General features: G+C 47.9%; 1 protein-coding gene and 1 pseudogene across 1 annotated transcript; both read left to right on the top strand.

The window, feature by feature from the left end:
* Nucleotides 1-7,848: 7,848 nt before the first annotated feature.
* EXOSC2 (exosome component 2) lies at nt 7,849-18,726 on the top strand. Its single transcript, XM_012639799.1, has 9 exons — nt 7,849-7,995; nt 9,339-9,440; nt 11,415-11,460; nt 11,692-11,781; nt 12,809-12,874; nt 13,377-13,445; nt 14,624-14,800; nt 15,221-15,349; nt 15,872-18,726. The coding sequence occupies exons 1-9, from the start codon at nt 7,874-7,876 to the stop codon at nt 15,950-15,952; spliced, it is 882 nt and encodes a 293-aa protein (XP_012495253.1). The 5' UTR covers nt 7,849-7,873; the 3' UTR covers nt 15,953-18,726.
* Nucleotides 18,727-18,847: 121 nt separating this feature from the next.
* Nucleotides 18,848-19,121, top strand: LOC105806514 (annotated as a pseudogene).
* Nucleotides 19,122-21,001: the final 1,880 nt, after the last annotated feature.

Raw genomic sequence — 21,001 nt, 5'->3', positions numbered from 1 at the left:
CACCCCGGAGTCTCCCTCCTCCTAAAGAGCGGGTCCCCCAAGCCGGCATCCCTCGCGCGGGTGGCAGGAGAGGGGACTGAGAGTCTCCGAGGGCCCTCAGCGCGGGGAAGGGGAGCCCCCAGGTGCCCCGCGGAGAGCTCCGCACTTCGGGATGGAGAGCGCGCACCTGCCAGTCCCGGTGCGGCCTGGGCGCGGGGAGAGGGGCGGGGAGGGGACGCCTCCTCTGCGTCCTCCTCCTGCCTACTGGGACTGGTGTCCTAAAGCGTCCCGGGTCAAGGACACGACCTCGACAGTTGGGAACCACTGAGGCCAGGGGCAGCCGTGAGAGTCCTGGAGAGCCCTGCGCTAGGGCTCTTCTCCCCTCCCGGCCACCGTGCTTCCAGCGCGGCTCGTGGGGATGGACGAGGCGCGGTACTCTGTGGTGTGCCAGGCAGGCTGAGAGTGGAGGCACCACGGAAATCCACTGTAGGACCCCGGGCAAGACCCTGCCCCTCTGTGGGCCTGTCTCCCCATTTGTAAAATGAGGGAGTTGGACCGGTGGCCCCTCGCCTTCAGCTCTGACATCGTGGTTGGGAAGCGGCGCGTTCCCCCAACCGCTCCCAACACACACCCCCCAGCAAGAGGAGGGCAAGACTGGAGCCGCTGCTCGGGAGGCGAGGCCGGCTTCTCGGCCCGGAAAGCCCTTCCGAGCTGTGCCCAATCCCGGGTCCCGCGGCGCCTGCCCAGGTTTCCCCAAACTGCGGCCATGCGCGCCCTCTGGTGTCGCCTCTCACACCTTGCAGTCATTTAGCAGAATTCCCATAGGGCGTTTTGTAAAATAAGGAAACTATGATAATATTAATGAAAAGTATAAAATGTATAGAGTTTTCAAGAAACTGTGTTCTACTTCCATAAAATGGTCACTTTAACTTTGTAAATATTTATCTAAAATGATATTTACGAAACTGTGATATATATTATTTCATTGTATATGTATACCTGTAAATACATTTGTACCTCTCTTGTATTCTAAAATAAAAATTACTTGGAACATTTATCATTTAGCATCTGAATGGGTGGACATTTTTGTCTGCATGAGGAGGAGGTATGGAAAGTGCCGAGAAGCTGTAACGGGGACAGTAAGAGCTGTTCCACGTACTGGTGTTGAAATTCACTACTGTGCCCGCTGGAAGGGAGAAGTCTCTGTCACAGTTGGGATGTCAGATCCCAAAGAAAGGGGCTGCCGTGCGAGGCAAGTGCACATCTCGAAAGGGGCTGGGCTGACTTCTGGTTGTCAGCTGACTCACTGTGTTACTTCCCCAATATCTTTACATTTTTCCATTTTTGTGGCCTTCTTGAAGGGTTCAAGCAGCCAGTGGGGGTAGGCCAAGATGACCACCCAACGCCTAGAATTTCCAAGTGGTTTGGGTACCCATTTCCAGACCCTCCTCACAGCAGACCAAGGAGCAGGAAGGCCGTCAAGGTACAGCCAGGGGGCTTCACGGTCCACACAGGGCCAGGCCTCGCTCTCCTCTCCAGGATCTCCTGGCCAGTAAGAGGCATGCACGCTGGGGAGTGTGAGTTTATACCTGTGCTCCAGCATATTCCAGCCGTGAGAGCGTCGTCCTTCCAAGCCCTGGGTGGGCATGTTCCTGGCATCCCACAGGTAAACCTCTGCATCCTCATCCAGCTGTGTGTGCACAGACACACACACCCCTGCACACACTCAGGAATTCACATTTGTATACACTGGCCTCCCATGCAGAACTTCATGTGTGTACTCCCAAAGACCCCCATACTTTGGGGGATCCATCTGGCATCCTGACAGATGGGGACACAGCAGAGGTGTACATCTGATGAATTCACCTGCAGGTCCCATCTGTGGTTTGCTCACTGGGGCCAGTGGGGGAAGTCACCCCTGGTTCTCCGCCCCCTGCCGACCCTTCCCTTTCCTTTGATAGCTCACCATCAGGGTCACTGTGCTTTTGGTGGCCTCTGCGTTACTCTCCTCCCATGGCAGCCCCCACCCAGGCCTCTGATTCCTGTGACCACAGCTAATCTGTCTTGAGTCTCCTTCCCCCCGGATGCCAGTGGGTGCAGTGGCCCACGTGTCGAGCCTCGCAGCAAGGGATGCTGGCTTCCTGAAGAAGAGCCTGCAGGAGTTAGACTTCAGAGGTCAGTGGGGCCCTTTAATAAAAATCTAAATTGCTCTCCATAGGTCATTCTGTTCTGTGAAGTCCCAGCTAGCGGGTCACAGGGCCCACAACCCAGGCTCCAGAACCCACCTGGTGGCATCCATCTGTAACTGCAGACGAGGTGCCTCTGCTGTGCGCACTGATCTCCTTCCGTAGAAGCGTGGGCCCTGCGTGTGCCAGCGCTGCACTGGGACACAGGATGAGCAGATGTGAATCATGGTCCTGAGGAATTTGCACGCTGGAGGGAGGCCTGATGCTGAAGAGCCCAACCTCTTACCGTGCTTGCATTTCCAGCAGAGGCCTCGGGCCCCTTTCCTGAGAGTGTAGCCCCCCCAAGACAAAGGCATGCAGACACTGCCTCAGCAGTTTCTGTGGGCCAGGCCTGGGCTTAGGGATTTATACACATGCATTCCAGGAATCCTCCCCACAAACCCGCAAGCTGATACTCCCCCCCGTGCTCTTTTAATTAATATCCATTTGAAGTAGAAGAAAACTGAGGCATAGAAAGAGTAAATCATTTGTCCACGTCACTCAGCCAGTGAGTGGCAGAGCGAGGTTGGGTTCCCCCTCAGGCATCTGACCCCACAAGCCACGTTCATGACCACAAGCATCACCACCTGCTGGGCGGCCTGCACATTCAGTCCAAAGGGCTTTCTGCATGTCCCACAGGGACGCGGTACAGCCCGGCGCTGTGCATTGACCTTGTGGTCTTCAACCTTGCAAAGCTTACTTACTCATTCTGGTATCATTTTGCATATTCCTTGGGCCTTTCTGTGTATATGATCACGTTGTCTGTGAATAAAGACACTTTTACTTCTTCCATTCCAATTGGGATGTCTTCTGTTTTTTCCTTGCCTTATTGCATCATCCAGGACCTTCAGCAATAGAGGATTCTAGATAGCAGCCAATGGTCTGGGTTTGAAACTCCACTTTGTCATTCACTGGCTGTGTGACCTTGAGCAAGACAATTAACATCTTTGTCCCCTGGATTCCTCACATGGAAAGTGACACGGTACGTTCCTAAGGATGTCTTAATGATTAAATGGGATAATGTACATAAATGAATAAAGCACATGGCTCGGTGCCTGGCACATGGTAAGTGCTCAATAAATGGGAGGCATTGTTAATACAAGGATGCCTTTGGTGGACAAGAAAGATTGTAAGTGTTCCTACCATCCACCCCACTGGGCATCCCCAGAGGGCAACTGAGGCAGCTGTTTAACCCCCCTTCCCCCAGTCTTTTCTGAAACCCACTTCCTTGGATGTCCTGAACCAGAGGAACAGATATCCTGAGCTTTCAGCTTCCTTCCTGCCTCGGAGCTGGCCTGCTGGGATGTGTGTCTGTGTGTGGGTGGGGAAAGGTAAGGACAGTGGCTGGTTAGTTGCCGAGCTTGACTGCTTCCTCACGACACGGCTGCCTCGGGGCAGTCAGACTTCTTACATGTCAGCTCAGGGATCCGAAGACAAGCGTTTCAATAGAACCAGGTGGAATTTGCATGGTCTGTTCTGACCTAGCGTTGGAAGTCATGCAGAGGCACTTCTGACATACGCTGTGTATCCAAGCAGTCACAAGCCTGTCCGGATGCAAGGGAGGGGGATGCACAGACCCCACTTCTCAACTGGAGAAATATGAAAATATTTGTGAACATGTTTAAAAATGACCGTAGATGTTAAGACTATTTTTAATGTTTTTGGGAGAAGCAATACTTTGATGGGCCTCCTTAGGCAGAAATCTTTGTGCACATCTCTGCTTAGAAAGTTTATGTGGCTACTTTTATCATTTTAATGGAACACAAGGTGAAGCCAGTGGGTAGATAAGGATTTGGCCAAGAGTTCCAGGCCAGGGAGTCCCTGCTGCCTCTATTTTCATGTTTTTCAAGATTTCCTTGCCAGTTACTTTCTCTTGGAGTTCCCCTGTTCACCACCGCAACTCCCAAGGGCCCATGGTTCCCTCGCTTCAAGGCTCACTCAAATGCCACCTGTCAGGTAGGCTTTTCTGTCTCCCCGCCCCCGTCTTTGAACACTTGTAGCACCTTGACACTGGGACAGCAAATGGCCTAGCTCTGTGAACCCACAACACATACTTGGTGCCCAGCCAATGCATATTGAGTAAGTTCATTCATTAATTCAACAGATACTTAGTCAGAACTGTTTTAAGGGTACTAGGATTTGTTTTAAGCAGGTATTGTAAGACATGCCGACACGGAAATGACTCTCATAAAGAAAGAACTTTGTTATACTCGCAGTTTCCTCGAAGCAGGAGGCACTAGGGTGGGTCAGAGGCAGAAGGAGTGAGGGGAGAACTGGGCAGGATCCTTTATTGTGGTTTCCATGGGACAGGAAGAGTGAGGCAGAGTAAGCAGTTTGAGATTGCTTAGCCTGAATAAGTTCTGCGTGCTCTGGGACACAGGGGCTGTACCTAGTTGTCTGGTACCTGGCTCTGGGTGACTGGGGCAGGTGGATAGTGGCCCTGAGTGGCAGAGCATAACAAAGAAGGCGTTTGGGGGTGTGTGCTCAGGATTGGCGGTTTGCATTTGAAAGGCACGGCTCCTGGGTGAGTTATTCACTATGTCTAGAATTGGTTAATCCAACCCTGGGTTGGGCAGTCCCTCCAGGGTGAGCAAGGCCCCAGATGTTAACACATCAGAGTACAGAATATCAAAGACATTGTTGATACAAGGGCCTACTATGTATCAAGCACAGTTCTAGCAACTGGGCAGTGAACAAAATAGAGTCTGGGTTTTTGTGGGGCTCAAATCCTCAAATATTTCAACAAATATTTTATGGCTGCCCTATATGCGCCAGACCTGGTTCTAAGCACTGATGCACATAGAACAGAACAGATAAAGTCGCTGTTCTCAGAGCACTCACGTCCTAGTGGGGGAAGTCTGCAATAAACAAAGGGAACATTCAGTCACAAGAAATAAAACAAGATCAAGTGATAAAAACGGCACTGGGGATCAGGCGCGGTGGCTCATGCCTATAATCCTAGCACTCTGGGAGGTCGAGGCGGGAGGATCGCTTGAGGTAAGGAGTTCGAGACCAGCCTGAGCAAAAGCAAGACACTGTATCTACTAAAAATAGAAAAAATTAGCTGGGCATGGTGGTGTGTGCCTGTAGTCCAAGCTACTTGGGAGGCTGAGGCAGGAGGATCGCCTGAGCCCAGGAGTTTGAGGTTGCTGTGAGCTAGGCTGACGCCATGGCACTCTAGTCCGGGCGAGAGAGCGAGACCCTGTATCAAAAAAGAAAAGGGACTGGAGATAAGATAACCAGGGAAGTCTTCTCTGAGGAGGTGGTATTTGAGCGAGACATGAGCAAAGAGAAGGAGCCAGCCACACAAAGACCTGGCAGAAGAGAATTCCAGGTAGAAAGGGCCCAAAGCAAACCATCTGGGCTAGTGATGAGCTTGGTGTTCGTGGAACCAAGGCGAGGCCAGTGGGTCTGGCTGCAGTGTAATGGGTAACACGGTGGGTTAGGAAGACAGTGTGGTCAGAGATAGGCAGGGCTCATGATAATGAATTTGGATTTTATTCTTAGTGTAAAGAGAAGCTGCCAAAAGTGTTTAAGGAAGGAAGTGATTTAATCTGATCAGTTTTAAAAAGCTCCCCCTGGCTGCTGCATGGACACCGGATGGTAGGAGGGGCAAATACAGAATTAGGGAGACAAGCTAGGAGGTTATTACAGTCGCCCCGGTAGAAATGACATTGATCAGCCTGGGGCGGTGGTTGTAGAGATGCACAGACGTGGGGGAATCAGCAAGTGTTAGCCCTGATTGGCCACTGAAATCACACAGGGAATTAAAGCACACATTCACCCTTCCTTTGCAGAACCTCACTGCCTAAATCCGAGCTCAGGAATTTATATTTTTAACAAGCCCACGGGATGTGCAGCTCTGTTTCCAGGTGCCCACGTGTGTGGGTGTGGCGAAGAGGCCAGTGTGATGCCGAAAGGAGCCCCGGGTGGCAGTCTGCAGGCTTGGAGCCTAGTCCCAGAGGCAGATCTGTTTTGGGGACTCAGTGGTCCCAAATGACTGTCGGGGACAGCAATGCCTACCTCCAAGATGGGCTAAAAGAAACGAATAAATAACATAAAGCTTGTAAAGCACTCAGCAAAGGACCAGCAAAGCACTCAGGAAATGTTTGGGGAACGGTGAAGGCTCTGGGGTAAAGCACATGCAGTTGTAACAAACACTGGCCTTGCGGCCATCTGCTATGTGAATTCTAGTCCTTTTTGAGCCTCAGTTTCCTCCTCTACAGATAGGTATCTGCAATGCCAACCTTGTGGGAGGCTCTGTGAAGGTAAGGCTGTGGCAATGGGCTGGGTTAAAGTTGTGTCCATCCCTCCTGGGATGAAACTGGGTGATGTCAGGACTATACCCCTTGGTCAAGGGACACTCCCTGGGCCTTGCTCCCTAGCTGTCTGGACTATGCTAGCTCAAAGGACATCATCGCCCTCTTATGGCTGCAGCCCGACTCAATAGTTGTGCCGTTGTTGCACTTTTTTGGCTCTAGCCAGGCTAGGAGGAGGATTAGGGTTTGGCCCGCCCACTTACCCATGACCAGTGGGGCACTAGCATTTATGTCATCGACTGCCTGGCAGGGTTGGCTTTCTTGAAAGGCGTAGTCCTGAGCCTTAAGTGAAAGAAATGCTGTCTTTCTGAAGATTTATAAAACAATTGGCCTGATGGATCTTCAGAAGGCAGCGGACTTGATTTATTGACCACAACGTGGGTGGATGATGCAAGTTATTTCATTTAAGCCTCTTCAGAGTCCCTGTGCGTGGCGAATTATCATCTCCAATTCCCTGGGGTTGAAACGGAGTTTGTTGTGAATGCCATAAACTATGCAGGGCAAGGGGAGGGAGAGGGTAGTAGGAGGCCGGGAGAAAGGACAAGGGAAACGCTCCTATTAAACAGAGCCGCGGAAAAAGCCACATAGACATCTTACGTATCCACCGCTGAGTCCTTATATCAGCGCCTGGCACGCAGAGAGCACCCAATTGGCGGTATGAGTAAACGCAAGCGAAGATCTTTGTATTATGTGTGCATTTGCCTCCCCACAAAATATATCTGTCTTGCAAGGTTTGATCTGTTTTCTTAGAGGCTTTCTCATTTTTTCCAAAGAAATATTAGAGTAAATCAGAGCCAAAAGAGGTCTTTACTAAAGAACAGAACCAAGTGAGTAGTATCTGGAGCACCCACAGGGCGGCAGCAATGTAGAATACTGGAGCTACTAGGAACGGTACGAAAAGGGGCTCTTCTTTCTGTTCTAGTGTTTTCTGTAGATCTTACCTCCTAATCCTCCTGAGCTCTCTCATACAAAGTATCAGATTTTAGCTGCTTAGAGTTGGACAGAAACTCAGAGGTCCATTCCTCAATGATTTCTAACCCTGGTAAACAACAATTTGGATGACGAGTACGAGATAGTTTTAGTAAAAAGTCATACACTACACAATGGAAGATTTTTTTATTGCACAGATTCTTCCTTGCCAATAGTAAACATGGCTACCCGGTTCCTTCCTTTCCTTCAGGTTAACCTAATGGTTGCCAATAGTCAACATGGCCGCCACACCGTGCGTTCCTGTTGGCGGCTGCTCTGAAGTCCCGCCCCGCCCCGCCCCTCCGAGTGCGACTGGGAGTTACGAAGCCGGATATTGCGGCTCCCTGCCTAGCTGCGCCTGCGCAAGCCATTGGCGGCAAGATGGCGATGGAGATGAGGCTTCCAGTTGCTCGAAAGCGTCTTAGCGAGACCCTGGGCCGCGAGTCTAAGAAACACCTGGTGGTGCCGGGGGACACGATCACTACGGACACTGGTTTCATGCGGTACGTGGGGACTTGGGGGGCCACAGGGCCGCAGAGAGCGGCTGCAGGTCTCTCTGCACGTGGTCTGCTGGCCCGAAACCCGAACTTTGGCTCCTTGCTTTTAACTCCCCGCGGGACCCAGGTCTCATCCCTTGAGCATCCCAATCGCCTCGTTTCTGAGCATCGTGCTTTTTACTCCCTGCATCTTGCGTCCCCGTCTGCGTTTGTCTCAACCCCCTAAAGCCCTCCTCTCTTGACCTCTGGTGGCCATGACTTTTGGGTCCTCTGCCTGAAGCCCAGATCTTTGCACCTTCTTTGTTGAAAACCTGGAAAACGGGAGGGTTAGGAGTAGGGGTCTCTCCCGTTTTCAGCTAAGGGGGCAGTGGGTGTCCCTGACTTGGCTTCCCGATTCTCCCTCAGCGTCATCTCCCAGCTAGGGGCTCGGTTTTGGAAGCAGTAAGTGATTGGGCTTAGGGCAAACATATATTGTGCTACATGCACCGAATTATACAAACTTTAAATCTAAGGGCAGTACGGTGTGTTGTAGTTTAGAGGGCAGGCTCTTGAGTCAGACATTCGGGGTTCCAGTTCTGCCACCATCACATCTTATTAGCTGTATTACCTCTCTAAGGTCAGTTTCCTCATCTGAAAGACAGTGATGATAATATTTGATAGGATATTGAGGATTAAATGAAATAATAGTATAAGAAAAGAAGCAGAATCCTCCATTATATCACCATCATGGATAAATGCTAGTGGTATTTCAGACTTTTTTTTCTTTTTTTTTTTGGTACACATGTACTACATATACGGGTTACAGCATTTACAGCATTACCCTTTAATCTCCTTAAAGATTATTGGATCCTAGGAAATCTTAAGATTCATTCATGCTTTCAATATATATTCTGTGCAGTTGAGGTATAACAGTGAACAAAGTGAAAATCTCTGTCCTGGTGGAGTTCTAACAGGGAGAGACAGATAATAAACAATAAATGCAACAGATAAGTTATACCAAACGTTAGGCAATAAATGCAATGGGAAAGAAAGTGGAGCAGGTTAAGTGGAATGTGGTTGGGAATATGGTGGAAGTGTTGGCAGTGGGGAGGGATACTGTTTTGAAGTAGGGTAGTCTAGGTAGGCCCACTGGAGAATGTGACGTCTGAGCAGACTTGAGTAACATGAGAGAGATATCCATGCAGCTCTCTGGAGAAGGAATGTTCCAGGCAGAGAGAGCAGCCAGCACAAAAGCCAGGATTTATGGCAGGAGGAGCCTGTTAGGTTTGAGGAACTCATTGTTCTTGACAGGAGAGGTCATCTCAAGTGTTACACTGGTATCCTGTCTTTGTATCTTCATCTTGCAACAGAGGCCATGGGACATATATGGGGGAAGAGAAACTCATTGCATCCGTGGCTGGCTCTGTGGAGAGAGTAAACAAGTTGATCTGTGTGAAAGCTTTGAAAACAAGGTGAGAACAAAGGTGTGTATTCTCTTTCTTGCAGCCTCCATGCTGTACAACGAGGTCTTTTCTGCCTCCTTTTACCTCCCACCCCCACCCCCACCCCTGCCTGCCTGATCACGCTGTAGGTCTGTGATTTTGAACATGACTATAGAAAGAGTAGTATAGATCAGTGTGGGCTTCAAAGGTTTCCCCATGTTACTTGACCTCTCCAAGCCTTGGTTACCTCCTCTGCAAGTGAGAATAATAGCACGGCCTGCCTCATAGGATTTTCATTAGAATTCAGTGAGATGGTGCATGTAGAGCACTTAGTACAGGGCCTGATACCTAGAAGTGTTCAATAAAGGTTAGTCCCAGAAAGGAAGCCAGCGGGGTTGGAACAGAATGTGTGAGGGGGAAAGAGCGAGCAGATACAGGCAGAGAGCTGAGGTGGGCGGATGGTTGGCCTGCCTTGTAGCTATGATAAGCATTTTGGATTCCACTTTGTGTAATCTGGGAAGCCACTGGAAGGGGTGGAGCAGAGGAGGGACATGATCTGACTTAGGTTTTTTTTTTTTTTTTTTTTTGAGACAGAGTCTTGCTTTGTTGCCCAGGCTAGAGTGAGTGCCGTGGCGTCAGCCTAGCTCACAGCAACCTCAAACTCCTGGGCTCAAGCAATCCTCCTGCCTCAGCCTCCCAAGTAGCTGGGACTACAGGCATGCGCCACCATGCCCGGCTAATTTTTTCTATACATATATATTTTTAGTTGTCCAGATCATTTCTTTCTATTTTTTAGTAGAGACGGGGTCTTGCTCTTGCTCAGGCTGGTCTCGAACTCCTGACCTTGAGCGATCCACCCACCTCGGACTCCCAGAGTGCTAGGATTACAGGCGTGAGCCACTGCGCCTGGCCCTGACTTAGGTTTTAATAAAATCACTCTGGCTGCTGTGGGACCATATTCATCATCTGAAGTCATGGTAGCTTGGGTTAAGGTGACAGCAGTGAAAGTGGGGAGGAGTGATTAGAATCTGCATAGATTTTGTTTTCTGAATGTTTTCCTCATGAAAGGATGTTGGATTTTGTATTCTTTGTGTTTTTCTATATACAGGACCCTGTCACCTGAGATAGTTTTACTTCTTCCTTTCCAATTAGATGCCTTTTATTTCCTGCATATATTTTAAGGGTAGAGCCAGCAGGATTTGCTGCTGGACTTGTCCTGGAGCATGAGAGAGAGAAAGAGAGAGAGATCAAGGGTAGCTCCAAGGGGGAATGGAGTCACCATTTACTGAGGGGATGGGTTGTCCCCTATCTCAATATGCTATGGAGGAAGGGTGGGGGTTGCTGGAAAGCTTAATTTTGGGCTTGTTACATTTGAAAATGCTTATTAGTCATCTAAGTGGTGATGTTGGGTAGCTAGCAGTTGAACCTGGAATTCAAGGGAGTGATGCAGTCATCAGTGGTGTTTTAAAGCCATTAGATTGGATGAGCTCACCAAGAGGTGAGTGTGGGTGGAAAAGCGAAGAGGTCCAAGTACTGAGCCTCAGCATCAAATGCTTCGTCACTAGAATCGGGGATGAGGAACTCGCAGAGAGGGTTGAGACGGGCAGGCAGTGGGTGGGGAGACAGATAGCAAGTAGACGGGTCTGGGTGGTGTCCCATCTCAGAATGTCCTTTCTCTTTTGGCTGGTGCAGAACTCATCCATGTTCTATAGGAAAATACTCCATGCTTCTCATTGTCACGTAATCGAACAAAATGGGGATTTGGGGCAAAACGAACTACTTGGAATAATGATTTGTTTAAGGATAGTTAATGGAGACTTTATACACAGAGGAATGTTTGAAGTTAACAATTTCTAAAAATAAGTCCAAACAGTATAGTTACATGAATTTGCTAAAGGTGGTGCCTAATCAAGGCCCTTATCCTGTTTAACTGAAATCTCAGATGTGCTTGGTCTTGTAAGAAAGTCTGTTCACTGATGGATGACCTTTTGTTTTATCTTTCAGATATAATGGTGAAGTGGGAGACATTGTAGTGGGGAGAATCACAGAGGTAAAGTTGGTATCTGATGGGTGTTTACAAAGTAAAGGCAAGCTGGTGATTTAATGAATGGGATAGTCATTCTATATGTAGTTACATGAAAAAGGCATTCATTGCACTTGGCTATTGCGTGACCTCTGATGTAAACATTTGGCTTGTTACATTTGAGATTACCGGTCACTTATGATGTGAGCTCTTGCCCCCGAAGCATGTGTCCAGGTGTGGAAATTCTTTGGTTTGTAGGTTCAACAAAAGAGGTGGAAGGTGGAGACCAACTCCAGGCTGGATTCAGTCTTGCTTCTCTCGTCCATGAACCTCCCTGGAGGAGAGCTGGTAAGGGCTCCAGCTGGGCCCTGGATTAGGGCCAGTTGGCTAAGGGGACCTATCCTTTGCTCTATGAGAGAACTTTGCTTTATGCTAACGTTGCCCCTTTTACTCCTATTCGTTTGCTGTGAAGTGTGCTGTCGGGACGTATACGTAGACTTTTCACCTGGCCCAGGTGTCCCCAAATAGGCAGCAATTGTCATACGGTAAGATCAGAAACATCCACGGGATGGCATCCCAAAAGAGAGTTGGGCAGAGAAACTCTTAGATGCTTGGTGCTAAAAATTTTCCTTTTCTGGATGTATCAGCTTTGCACAGTGAAGATGTTCCTTGAACATTTTTTTTTATATCAGTTTTTCATGACTTGAAAGACATCTGGTTATTCCAGACAACCGCAGTAACTAAGCCACAGCCTTCTGTAAAATACCATGGTTCACCTTTATCTTCAGCCAGCATATATTTACAGAGAGGCTCACTGTGCTGGTTCTGTGGAGAATGCCAAGCACGACTGAGTTCCCTCGCAGGGGATATGAGATAACGGATCCAAAACCTGCTGGTAGGAGAATAAACAAGCGTGTGGTTGTACAAAAGGAGTGATTAATTTCAGAGAAGCTCATAGGAAAGACTGGCATTGGGGTTGATCCTGGAAGGATGGAGAGGATTCAAATGACGAATTCAGGGAGTTTGAGATGCAGGGAAGTGTGTGAGCAGAGACATGGCTGAGCAGGGGGTAGTCTGGTCCTGCTGGGACACACGGCTGTCATGGAAGGTGAGTGTGGAAAAGTTGGCTGGCGGAGATTGGGAGAGTTTGAAAGTTACTCAGAGGAGGGAGGGAAAAAGGACGGAGAGAGGGAGCTGTGGAAAGTCTCCCCCAGATGGAGAGTGGTGATCTGCCGACTCTTCCCATGGTTCTGAGTGCTTGAATATTGTGGTTGGCTTCAAAGACCTCAAAAGGAAGTGAAAGGGAAAGAAGCAATGGAGAGAGATCTTTCTGAGGCTCTGGCTTAAGTAATGTGGTCATCTTTGTGTATTTCAGAGGAGAAGATCTGCAGAAGATGAGCTTGCAATGAGAGGCTTCTTACAGGAAGGGGACCTTATCAGTGTATCCTGCACTTCGCATTCTAGCCTTTGATGCTTTTCAGTGGGCTGGGAAATGGGCCTGACAGGGGAGTCCTTGCAGGGACCTGAGTCTTAGATCAAGTGTCACGGCTGCAGCAGAGCCTTTCTCTGTGTCCTTAACTCAGATCGACTCTCCAGCTCTTGTTCAGACCTGCTGCCAAGTCATTTCTTTGGGTCTTGTAACTTACGGTGGCCTGTGCTTTAGGTTAGACTCAAGTTTTCCTAATGATGTTAACTTTTATATTAGGGAGTAGAAAAGGTGTTGTTCATATTGAGATATTCATGACAACCAAGGGGGGAGGCGAGGTCACAGTGGTGTCCTCTGAGTCTGTTTAGATGTCTAAGGTCGTTGAGCTGGACTGTTGGAGATGGGAGGAAAAAATGGGGGTGTGGGGTCAGGGGCTGGGGGACACGGGCTGGGGGACACAGGAGACATGAGAGTGGGTGGCTCAGGCTGCTGTTTGTGCCTTCACCACCCTGGCCAGGCTGAGGTCCAGGCAGTGTTCTCTGACGGAGCTGTCTCTCTGCACACAAGGAGCCTGAAATACGGAAAAGTAAGTTGGCTGTTGATGTTGCTGTTTGCTGACTGAGACCTCAAGTCCATTTCTAAATCCCCAGTTCTCTGGAATTCTGACCTCAAGAACCCCAGTAGTTGAGCGCTAACAATGACTGGCGTCACACCAACTGAGCGTTCTCTGAACTGAACAGAAGGAAGGTTGGGATTCACATGGTCATGGGTCAGTAGCGCTGTAAAGGACAACTTTTATCCTTTTTCTCCTGAGGAGACTTCTGGAGGGAGAGCCCCTCTGACCCCGGGCTCTGAGGTGCTGCTGTCTCTGTCCCCTTCAGGGGGCGCTGCAGCTCAGTGCTGGGGCCATAGCTGAGAGGCCATCCCTGGAACCGAGGGAGGCCGGGGCCTGATGAAACAGGCCCTTAGACGAACACCCACTCAATTAAATGGATGTTACTGCTGGCAAAGATTGCTTTGTCCTGTAAGATTCTAAATATAATTTCACTGCTTCGCTTGTATCAGGTTACATTATAGAGGCTATGTTTTTTTAGAGGACGGCACACTTTCTAAAACAATTTAGGATTCATTAGTCTCTCAGCTTTACCAGGGTGAACCTTTTCATTTTCTGAATGGAACAAAAACCTCTTCCCTTGATGGAGTGGCTGCAGCCACCACGTTCGTGTGCGTGAAGTACAGGGACGTCGTGCTGCTGCTGGCCTTCACGGGCCTGAGTGCTGCAGACCCTCCCTCAGCAGGAGGTGGACTGTGGGTTTGTACCCAGCTCTGGCCCATCCCCTTACCTACCCTACCCAGTGGCACCCATCTCATGGGCAGGATAGGAGTTTGATGTTTGGGTATGAGTAAGGTGATGGAATAGGACAGTGGTCCTTGACCAACGGGAGGCTCGAGCTCACGTCCTCACGTCCTCATTGGCTCCAGCATCTCTCACAGCCAACCCTAGCTTAGAATGTAGGGGCACTCACCAAGGTCCATGATAGAAGAGTACCGAAAGCCATATTTCACTGGGATGTATAAACAGCCTATGAGTCCAGAAGTGTGCTCTGCAAAAATGCATACTATGCATGTGCACACAGGTGACAGCAATTATTAATAGGAAGGACACTGATTTGAATATAACCAGGATATATATATATTCTGTAATCTACTTTTCATTCATCTCACTGATGATCTTACAGTGACCTGATTTATGTATTTCTTTAGCTAGGGCAGGGTGTTTTGGTCCAGGTTTCTCCCTCCCTGGTGAAACGGCAGAAGACCCACTTCCATGACTTGCCATGTGGCGCCTCGGTGATTCTGGGTAACAACGGCTTCATATGGATCTACCCGACGCCTGAACACAAAGAAGAGGATGCAGGGGGCTTCATTGCAAACCTGGAGGTGAGTAAACACCGTTGCCACTGTTGGTGGGATGGAGCAGCACTTGGTCTCTGCTGTGTTTTTGTGGCAGGTGGAGTTCATTGTTTGTTAACTGTGTTATTGCTGTAGTATGAGTTAGTTTGAATTTCCGTGAAGGTGTGCTCATGAACACTGTATTGCCTTCTCTTTTCTAAAGCGATGAACTCAGTGACTGGTTTGAGTTTTGTTGGCAGAGACGAAGTTGCAAGGTAATAGCCCCAGAGCCGCTGAAGCAACCATCCTTTTTCATCTCCCTTGGAGTTAGCTGTTTGGTTGATTTGGAGTCCCCGAGTGATATTATCTGAGTCATAAATGATTTCTTTTCAGTGATTTACTGGGACCATTCACCTATTTTGGTCCTGCTTTTATATCTCTTCCCTCCGCCTTTGCTCCCCCTCCTAGCCTGTCTCCCTTGCTGATCGAGAGGTGATATCCCGGCTTCGGAACTGCATCATCTCGCTGGTAACCCAGAGGATGATGCTGTATGATACCAGTATCCTGTATTGCTACGAAGCATCCCTTCCACATCAGGTACTTGACCCAGGGCTTCCCTTCCCTCACTGATGTGTGAGCCGCGGTTTGCTCAGAGACAGCAGGCATGTCGCCCAAGTCCTTTCGTTACCATGCCCATCGGTGTGAACTGGCCTACAGGACGGCCTTCATCAGTGTCTGCTAGATCTTTCCCCCAAATACGTGCAGTATTGTCAGTGTCTAGTGTCAATTGCAGGATTTGGTGGGGGATGGAGGAGTCAGGTGGGACAAGTTTATGATGTAATCCTCTGGGCTTCATCTTGCCCATCCCAAATTTCAGCTGTCTTTTGGATGAATGGCAGAATGATATCTTTGTTCTCATCAGCTGTATCCCAGAGAATCTTGCTGATTTGTTAAACTGGGTCTAGCAGATTGTGTTTTGCAGCACTTAGCCTCTGATACATGAAAGGAATACAAAAGGCTTTTGGTGAAGACACTTGGTTTCTATATTTGGGTTGGCTTGGTGGTCTGCTTATGGTTGGTTTCTTTTTTGAACAAACCCTTTTTTCCTTTCTTTTTCAGATCAAAGACATCTTAAAGCCAGAAATAATGGAGGAAATTGTGATGGAAACACGCCAGAGGCTTTTAGAACAGGAAGGATAAGGAGATACTCCTGGATAGGACTGGGCATACCTCACTGGAGTAAAGAATCCAATGTTTGCTCAGTGAAGACAGCTGTGTGGCTGCTGCCAGCCCACGGACCTGCTTTCTCCTGTCCTAAGATAAAGCCTGAGTGGAAGGTGAACAGTGCCCCCAGCCCCTGGGGTTGCCGGCTGATGCCAGCACAGGGGGGTAGTTTCAGGTCTTTGAAAGTGCACGGTGTTCCAGCTAAATGGATCCCCATCCTGGAATAATATGGAGAAGACTTTGTCTTCCCCTCACCACCATTCACAAGGCACAGTGCCCCATGAAATTGCCTTGGTAGGAAGTACGGCATCCCTGGCCTGCAGATGGTCTGTTTTGGCCTCCATTCCCACCTCACTCAAAGCACAAGTATGACAGTGAAGAATACAGTTGGTAAAGTTAGCCCAGCAGTCAAGTGGAAGAATAAAGTTAACCAAGCAGCCTTTTGCTTGGTTGGAATCCAGTTTTTCACTTCATATTCCTTTTAGCAATAGGTGTATGTCCACACCAGGCTGCCTTTATTTATTTCTTTATTTATCTTTGGCTGCCTTTATCTGTCCTGCCATGGAGTGTGACTTGTAAGAAGCTGAATTATCAATAATAGAATGAATGTTCTGGGTCCATGTACTTTTGGATGCTCTGATAAACGAGTAAAAACAAAGAAAATGGAGATGGGAAAAGCAAAGCTGTTTTCCTCCTATAACTGAAGTAGTGATGCATTAACTATTGAATAATTCAGGGTTAAAAGATAAAAAGATACTGAAGCTCTCACTGAGGAATGTTAGAATTCCTGTGCATTGCATTGACTGTCTAAAAGTGGTGCCTTGATTTAGGTTTTGGGAAACATTCTTTTTTAAGGGCACTACATGCAAGTGCTGTTTTATTTCACATACGTGGCGCACTCATTTTGGTATATATAAACGTGTTATTAGTTTCTGTTCTTGGGTTCTGGGAGCTGAGTACAGTTGAAGGAGGGCTCAGGAGATATAAATGCCTCTGACAGTGGTCCTAACTACTTGAGGCACCCAGTAAAATGTAAACCTAGGACAGTTTCAATAGTAATAACTGAACACCGCATTTGAAGTTCTGAAATACATCTTGACTCTTTTTCATTAAATGCTGTTTCTTTTTATAAAATTACTCAGTAGACAACTTTTTAATCTTTTTTTCTATCTCAAGTTGTAGCACCTGTTTTGAGGATATTTTTCTATCTCAAGTTGTAACACGTGTTTTGAGGAGTTTGCAAACAATTGAATATTCCACAGGCTATGTTGCACCTGTAGATTTGTTCACTTGTTACACTTTTGAGAAAATTTTCCAGGCTGTTTGCCTCTTGAGAGAAGAGAATAGGGAAGAATGGAAGTCTGAGTCCTAGGTTTGGTTTTAACCAGGGCTGTATGTAAACTTGTTTACCCTCATTGCTCTCTCCCAAGCTGCCAGCCTGTGCTGTTCATCAGTATCTGCTTTATGGTGATTACCTACCAAGTGGAAATAATTTAAAGGTCTGGAAGCACCTTTTGGTTGTCTACTTTCAGCGGCCCACTAGAGGGCGCCCTTGTTAAATGTAATTCTAATAGATGTTTTAAGAAATGTGTTAATAGTAAGCTGAAATCTTTACACTGGTACTGAATCCCTTTAGCAACTTGGTGGATTGCTTTGCTTTATAAAAGTTAGGACAAAATTAGACTGGAACTGAATCACTTTTAATGAAACTATATGAGCTTAAAGGGACTTATTCAATATTTGGCAGTATTTATTTAAGACTCAGGCATTTGCTGGGCTTTGGATTCTAATTTTTAAGTCCTTAGAAGTATCATTCTACAGTGTTATACAGGGACTAAAAAAAACAGTGCATCTCTAGAAAAAATTTTACAGTCTCAGCATGGGGCTCACCTAAAACTAGAGAATGGTGGAAATGGAAAGCAGAGATTAGCGACAAGCCTTGTGCAGTTGACGTCCGCAGTCACTACCGCGGAGCACAGTCTCAAGCTTTGGGGACACCAACCACAGTCTAGTTTGATCCTCATGGTAACTTGCACACCTCATGCACCTCTAGGTGAAGAAATCAAAGAATTAATGTGACTTGATTAAGTGCTTGAATCAGGAATATCTTTAGAGAGTTGTCATAAAGCAGTCCTTTAGAGCTGTGGTCCCCAAACCCCAGACTGGAGAGGACCACAATGCGGCTTGTTGCCGACCCTCCCACTCCCGCTGCCCGCGGGAGGCTTCATGTATGTTTGCAGCTGCCCCCATTGCTGGCATCACCACCTGAGCTCCACCTCCTGTCAGATCAGCGGAGCGATAGATTCTCAGGTGCAGGAACCCTGCTGCTGACACTGCATGCAGGGATCTAGGTGGCTGCTCCTTGTGAGAGTGGTGCCTGATGATCTGGGGTGGAGTTGGGGCTGGGGAGTGGCTGCAGTGAAGATTGTCATTGGTAGAGAGGTGACTGCACCATAAATGTGCGCTTGGGTCATCCCTGGACCACGGCCGCCCTCCACCCCCAGTCCATGGGAAATTTGTCTTCCATGAAGCCAGTCCCTGGTGCCAGAAAGGTTGGGGACCGCAGCTTTAGAGGATGGGTTGGACTGATCTCGAAAGGTATGGATCCAGAAATCTAATTTCCAGGCTTGAGACTGATCTTTGTTTGGATTGTTGCTTATTTTGTTATTGCCTGTCCCTGCATGGATGCTCCATGAGAATAAGGATGAGTTTTTTTTCTTCACTGCTGTATCTCTGTACCTAGAACAGTGCTTGGCACAGGTGCTCAATAAATGCTTGTTAAATGAATTGTTAGTTCAAGAAATGTGTATTGGACGGAGGCCGGTGCTCACGGGACTGTGGAGGGCGAGGTGACCCTGGGCCGCCGCCGCGATGGGCCACGAGTTTGGGAACCTGACGTAGATGCGCCATGTGATCACCTACATACAGCTTGTCCCCCTTCCAGCAGTGCGCCTTCCCGCACTACTTCTCCAAGGGGATCCCCAACGTGTTGCGCCGCATTCGGGCGTCTGCCCTGCGTGTGGCGCCGCCATTCGTGGTGTTTTATCTTGTCTACACATGGGGGACCGAGGAGTTCGAGAAATCCAAGAGGAAGAATCCAGCTGCCTACGAAAATGACAAGTGGATGGTGGCTCCCCGTCCCTGAAACTGGGAGGGTCCTTCTCTGGGAGAGGAGTCTGCATTGTGGTGTCTTGAAGATGCAATAAACTTGCATGGGCAAAAAAAAAGAAAAGTGTATTAGGGAGAGTTCTGATTTGATTGCCCAATTTTAAGCCAAACTAGAGAATGAATGAAGATGTGGAAGAAATGAGGCTGGGCGCAGTGGCTCACGCCTGTAATCCTAGCACTCTGGGAGGCCTAGGCGGGCAGATTGTTTGAGCTCAGGAGTTCGAAACCAGCCTGAGCAAGAGCGAGACCCTGTCTCTACTAAAAAAATAGAAAGAAATTAATCGGACAACTAAAAATATATAGAAAAAAATTAGCCGGGCATGGTGGCGCATGCCTGTAGTCCCAGCTACTCGGGAGGCTGAGGCAGAAGGATTGCTTGAGCCCAGGAGTTTGAGGTTGCTGTGAGCTAGGCTGACGCCACGGCACTCACTCTAGCCAGGGCAACAGAGTGAGACTCTGCCTCAAAAAAAAAAAATAAATAAAAGATGTGGAAGAAATGATTAAAGCATGAAAGTAAAATCTTCAAAAAGAAAAATCAGGGTAATAATCAAAGGGGAACAAGGGCATTGAAGTTTGAAGAAACACTACAGATCAGGACTAAGATCGTCAGCTAGCTTATTTTGTGATAGTGAACAAAGCTAAACCAATTAACATCTGAATTTATAAATTCCAGTTCTAAATCTGGGCACAAATTTTCATATGCTTCATATTCAGTATCTCCAAGTGACAAATTCCTCTTGAAGCCAATATCGCAAATAAGTGCCATCTCAATCCAGCAGAACTATTTATAAAACACTTAATATAATAGCTGAATGTACAATGTGTAATGCAGCTGTGGTTCCCCCGATAGCAGCAGCAACTTCTGAAAAATCAGTTATCTACCATTAGGTCAACAGTTATTTGATACTCAATGGGACAGAGGGAAAACCATGGTTTTTGGAGCAAGGTCAATCTGGGTTGAAATTGTGACTTTGTCACATATTAGCCAAGTGACCTTGAGTAAGTCATGTATCTGAATGTTTCCTCATCTGTATAATGGGGAATATTACATACCTTATTGGGCTATAGTGAGGATTAAATGAGATAATGCAGTTTATGAAAAGTGCAAACAGTGCTGGGTGAAGAGTGGATCCCCTTAGAAATGGGCATATCCCGGTCAGGTGCACCGCTCTGGGCAGACGTGGAGAGTGAAGAATAGGGGACCATGGTGCTTTTTAGTTGGAGAAGTGATAATGAGAGGTGTCGGTTTGGTCATTAGTTAGCTCTGTAGGTTTAGCTGTGCTAAACCCAACCACCTGGGCATTTTCTCAGCTAACAGAATGTTTTTATGTGAATACGTGTTCATCGGTGAAATGTTTAATCTTAAAGGTTCATTCCAGCGCAAACATCTATGATTGTGTCTAGCACAGCCTCTGGCCAAATGCTGTTTACTTGATGAGTAAGCCTCCTGATACCACAAAGAAACAAGAAACTGACTTTATTAGCAATATGTCGGATGCTTTCCATCTGCATATTTCTTCGCTAGTTCTAACATTTGTGCTTTTTGGAGGGTGAAGAGTGAAAGGCACCAAATACCTCGGTTTCCAGGAGCGAGCCTCCCTTTCCCCCAGGTTGCTCCTGCCTAGCCTCTAATGCCCTGACTTTTTCCAATGTCACCTACGGCGCCCTTAGTCTCAGCTCAGCCAAAAACATCAGTGCAAGTCCACAGAGACTTAAGGAAGTAATCCAACTCCGGTTCGAGGAAAATCCAATCCGCAGTTTTTCCCTTGCTTTGGCTCTTCCCTGGTCTTACTATTCGCGCAGGGAGACGCCGGCCAGCCGGACTAGAGGCCGGAGAGAGCCCACCGGCGCCCATGG

Source organism: Propithecus coquereli, unplaced genomic scaffold, assembly GCF_000956105.1.
Source record: "Propithecus coquereli isolate 6110/MARCELLA unplaced genomic scaffold, Pcoq_1.0 Scaffold142, whole genome shotgun sequence".
Lineage (NCBI taxonomy): Eukaryota > Metazoa > Chordata > Mammalia > Primates > Indriidae > Propithecus > Propithecus coquereli.
Note: the sequence above shows the minus strand (reverse complement) of the source record. Positions and strands in the feature narration are given on the sequence as shown.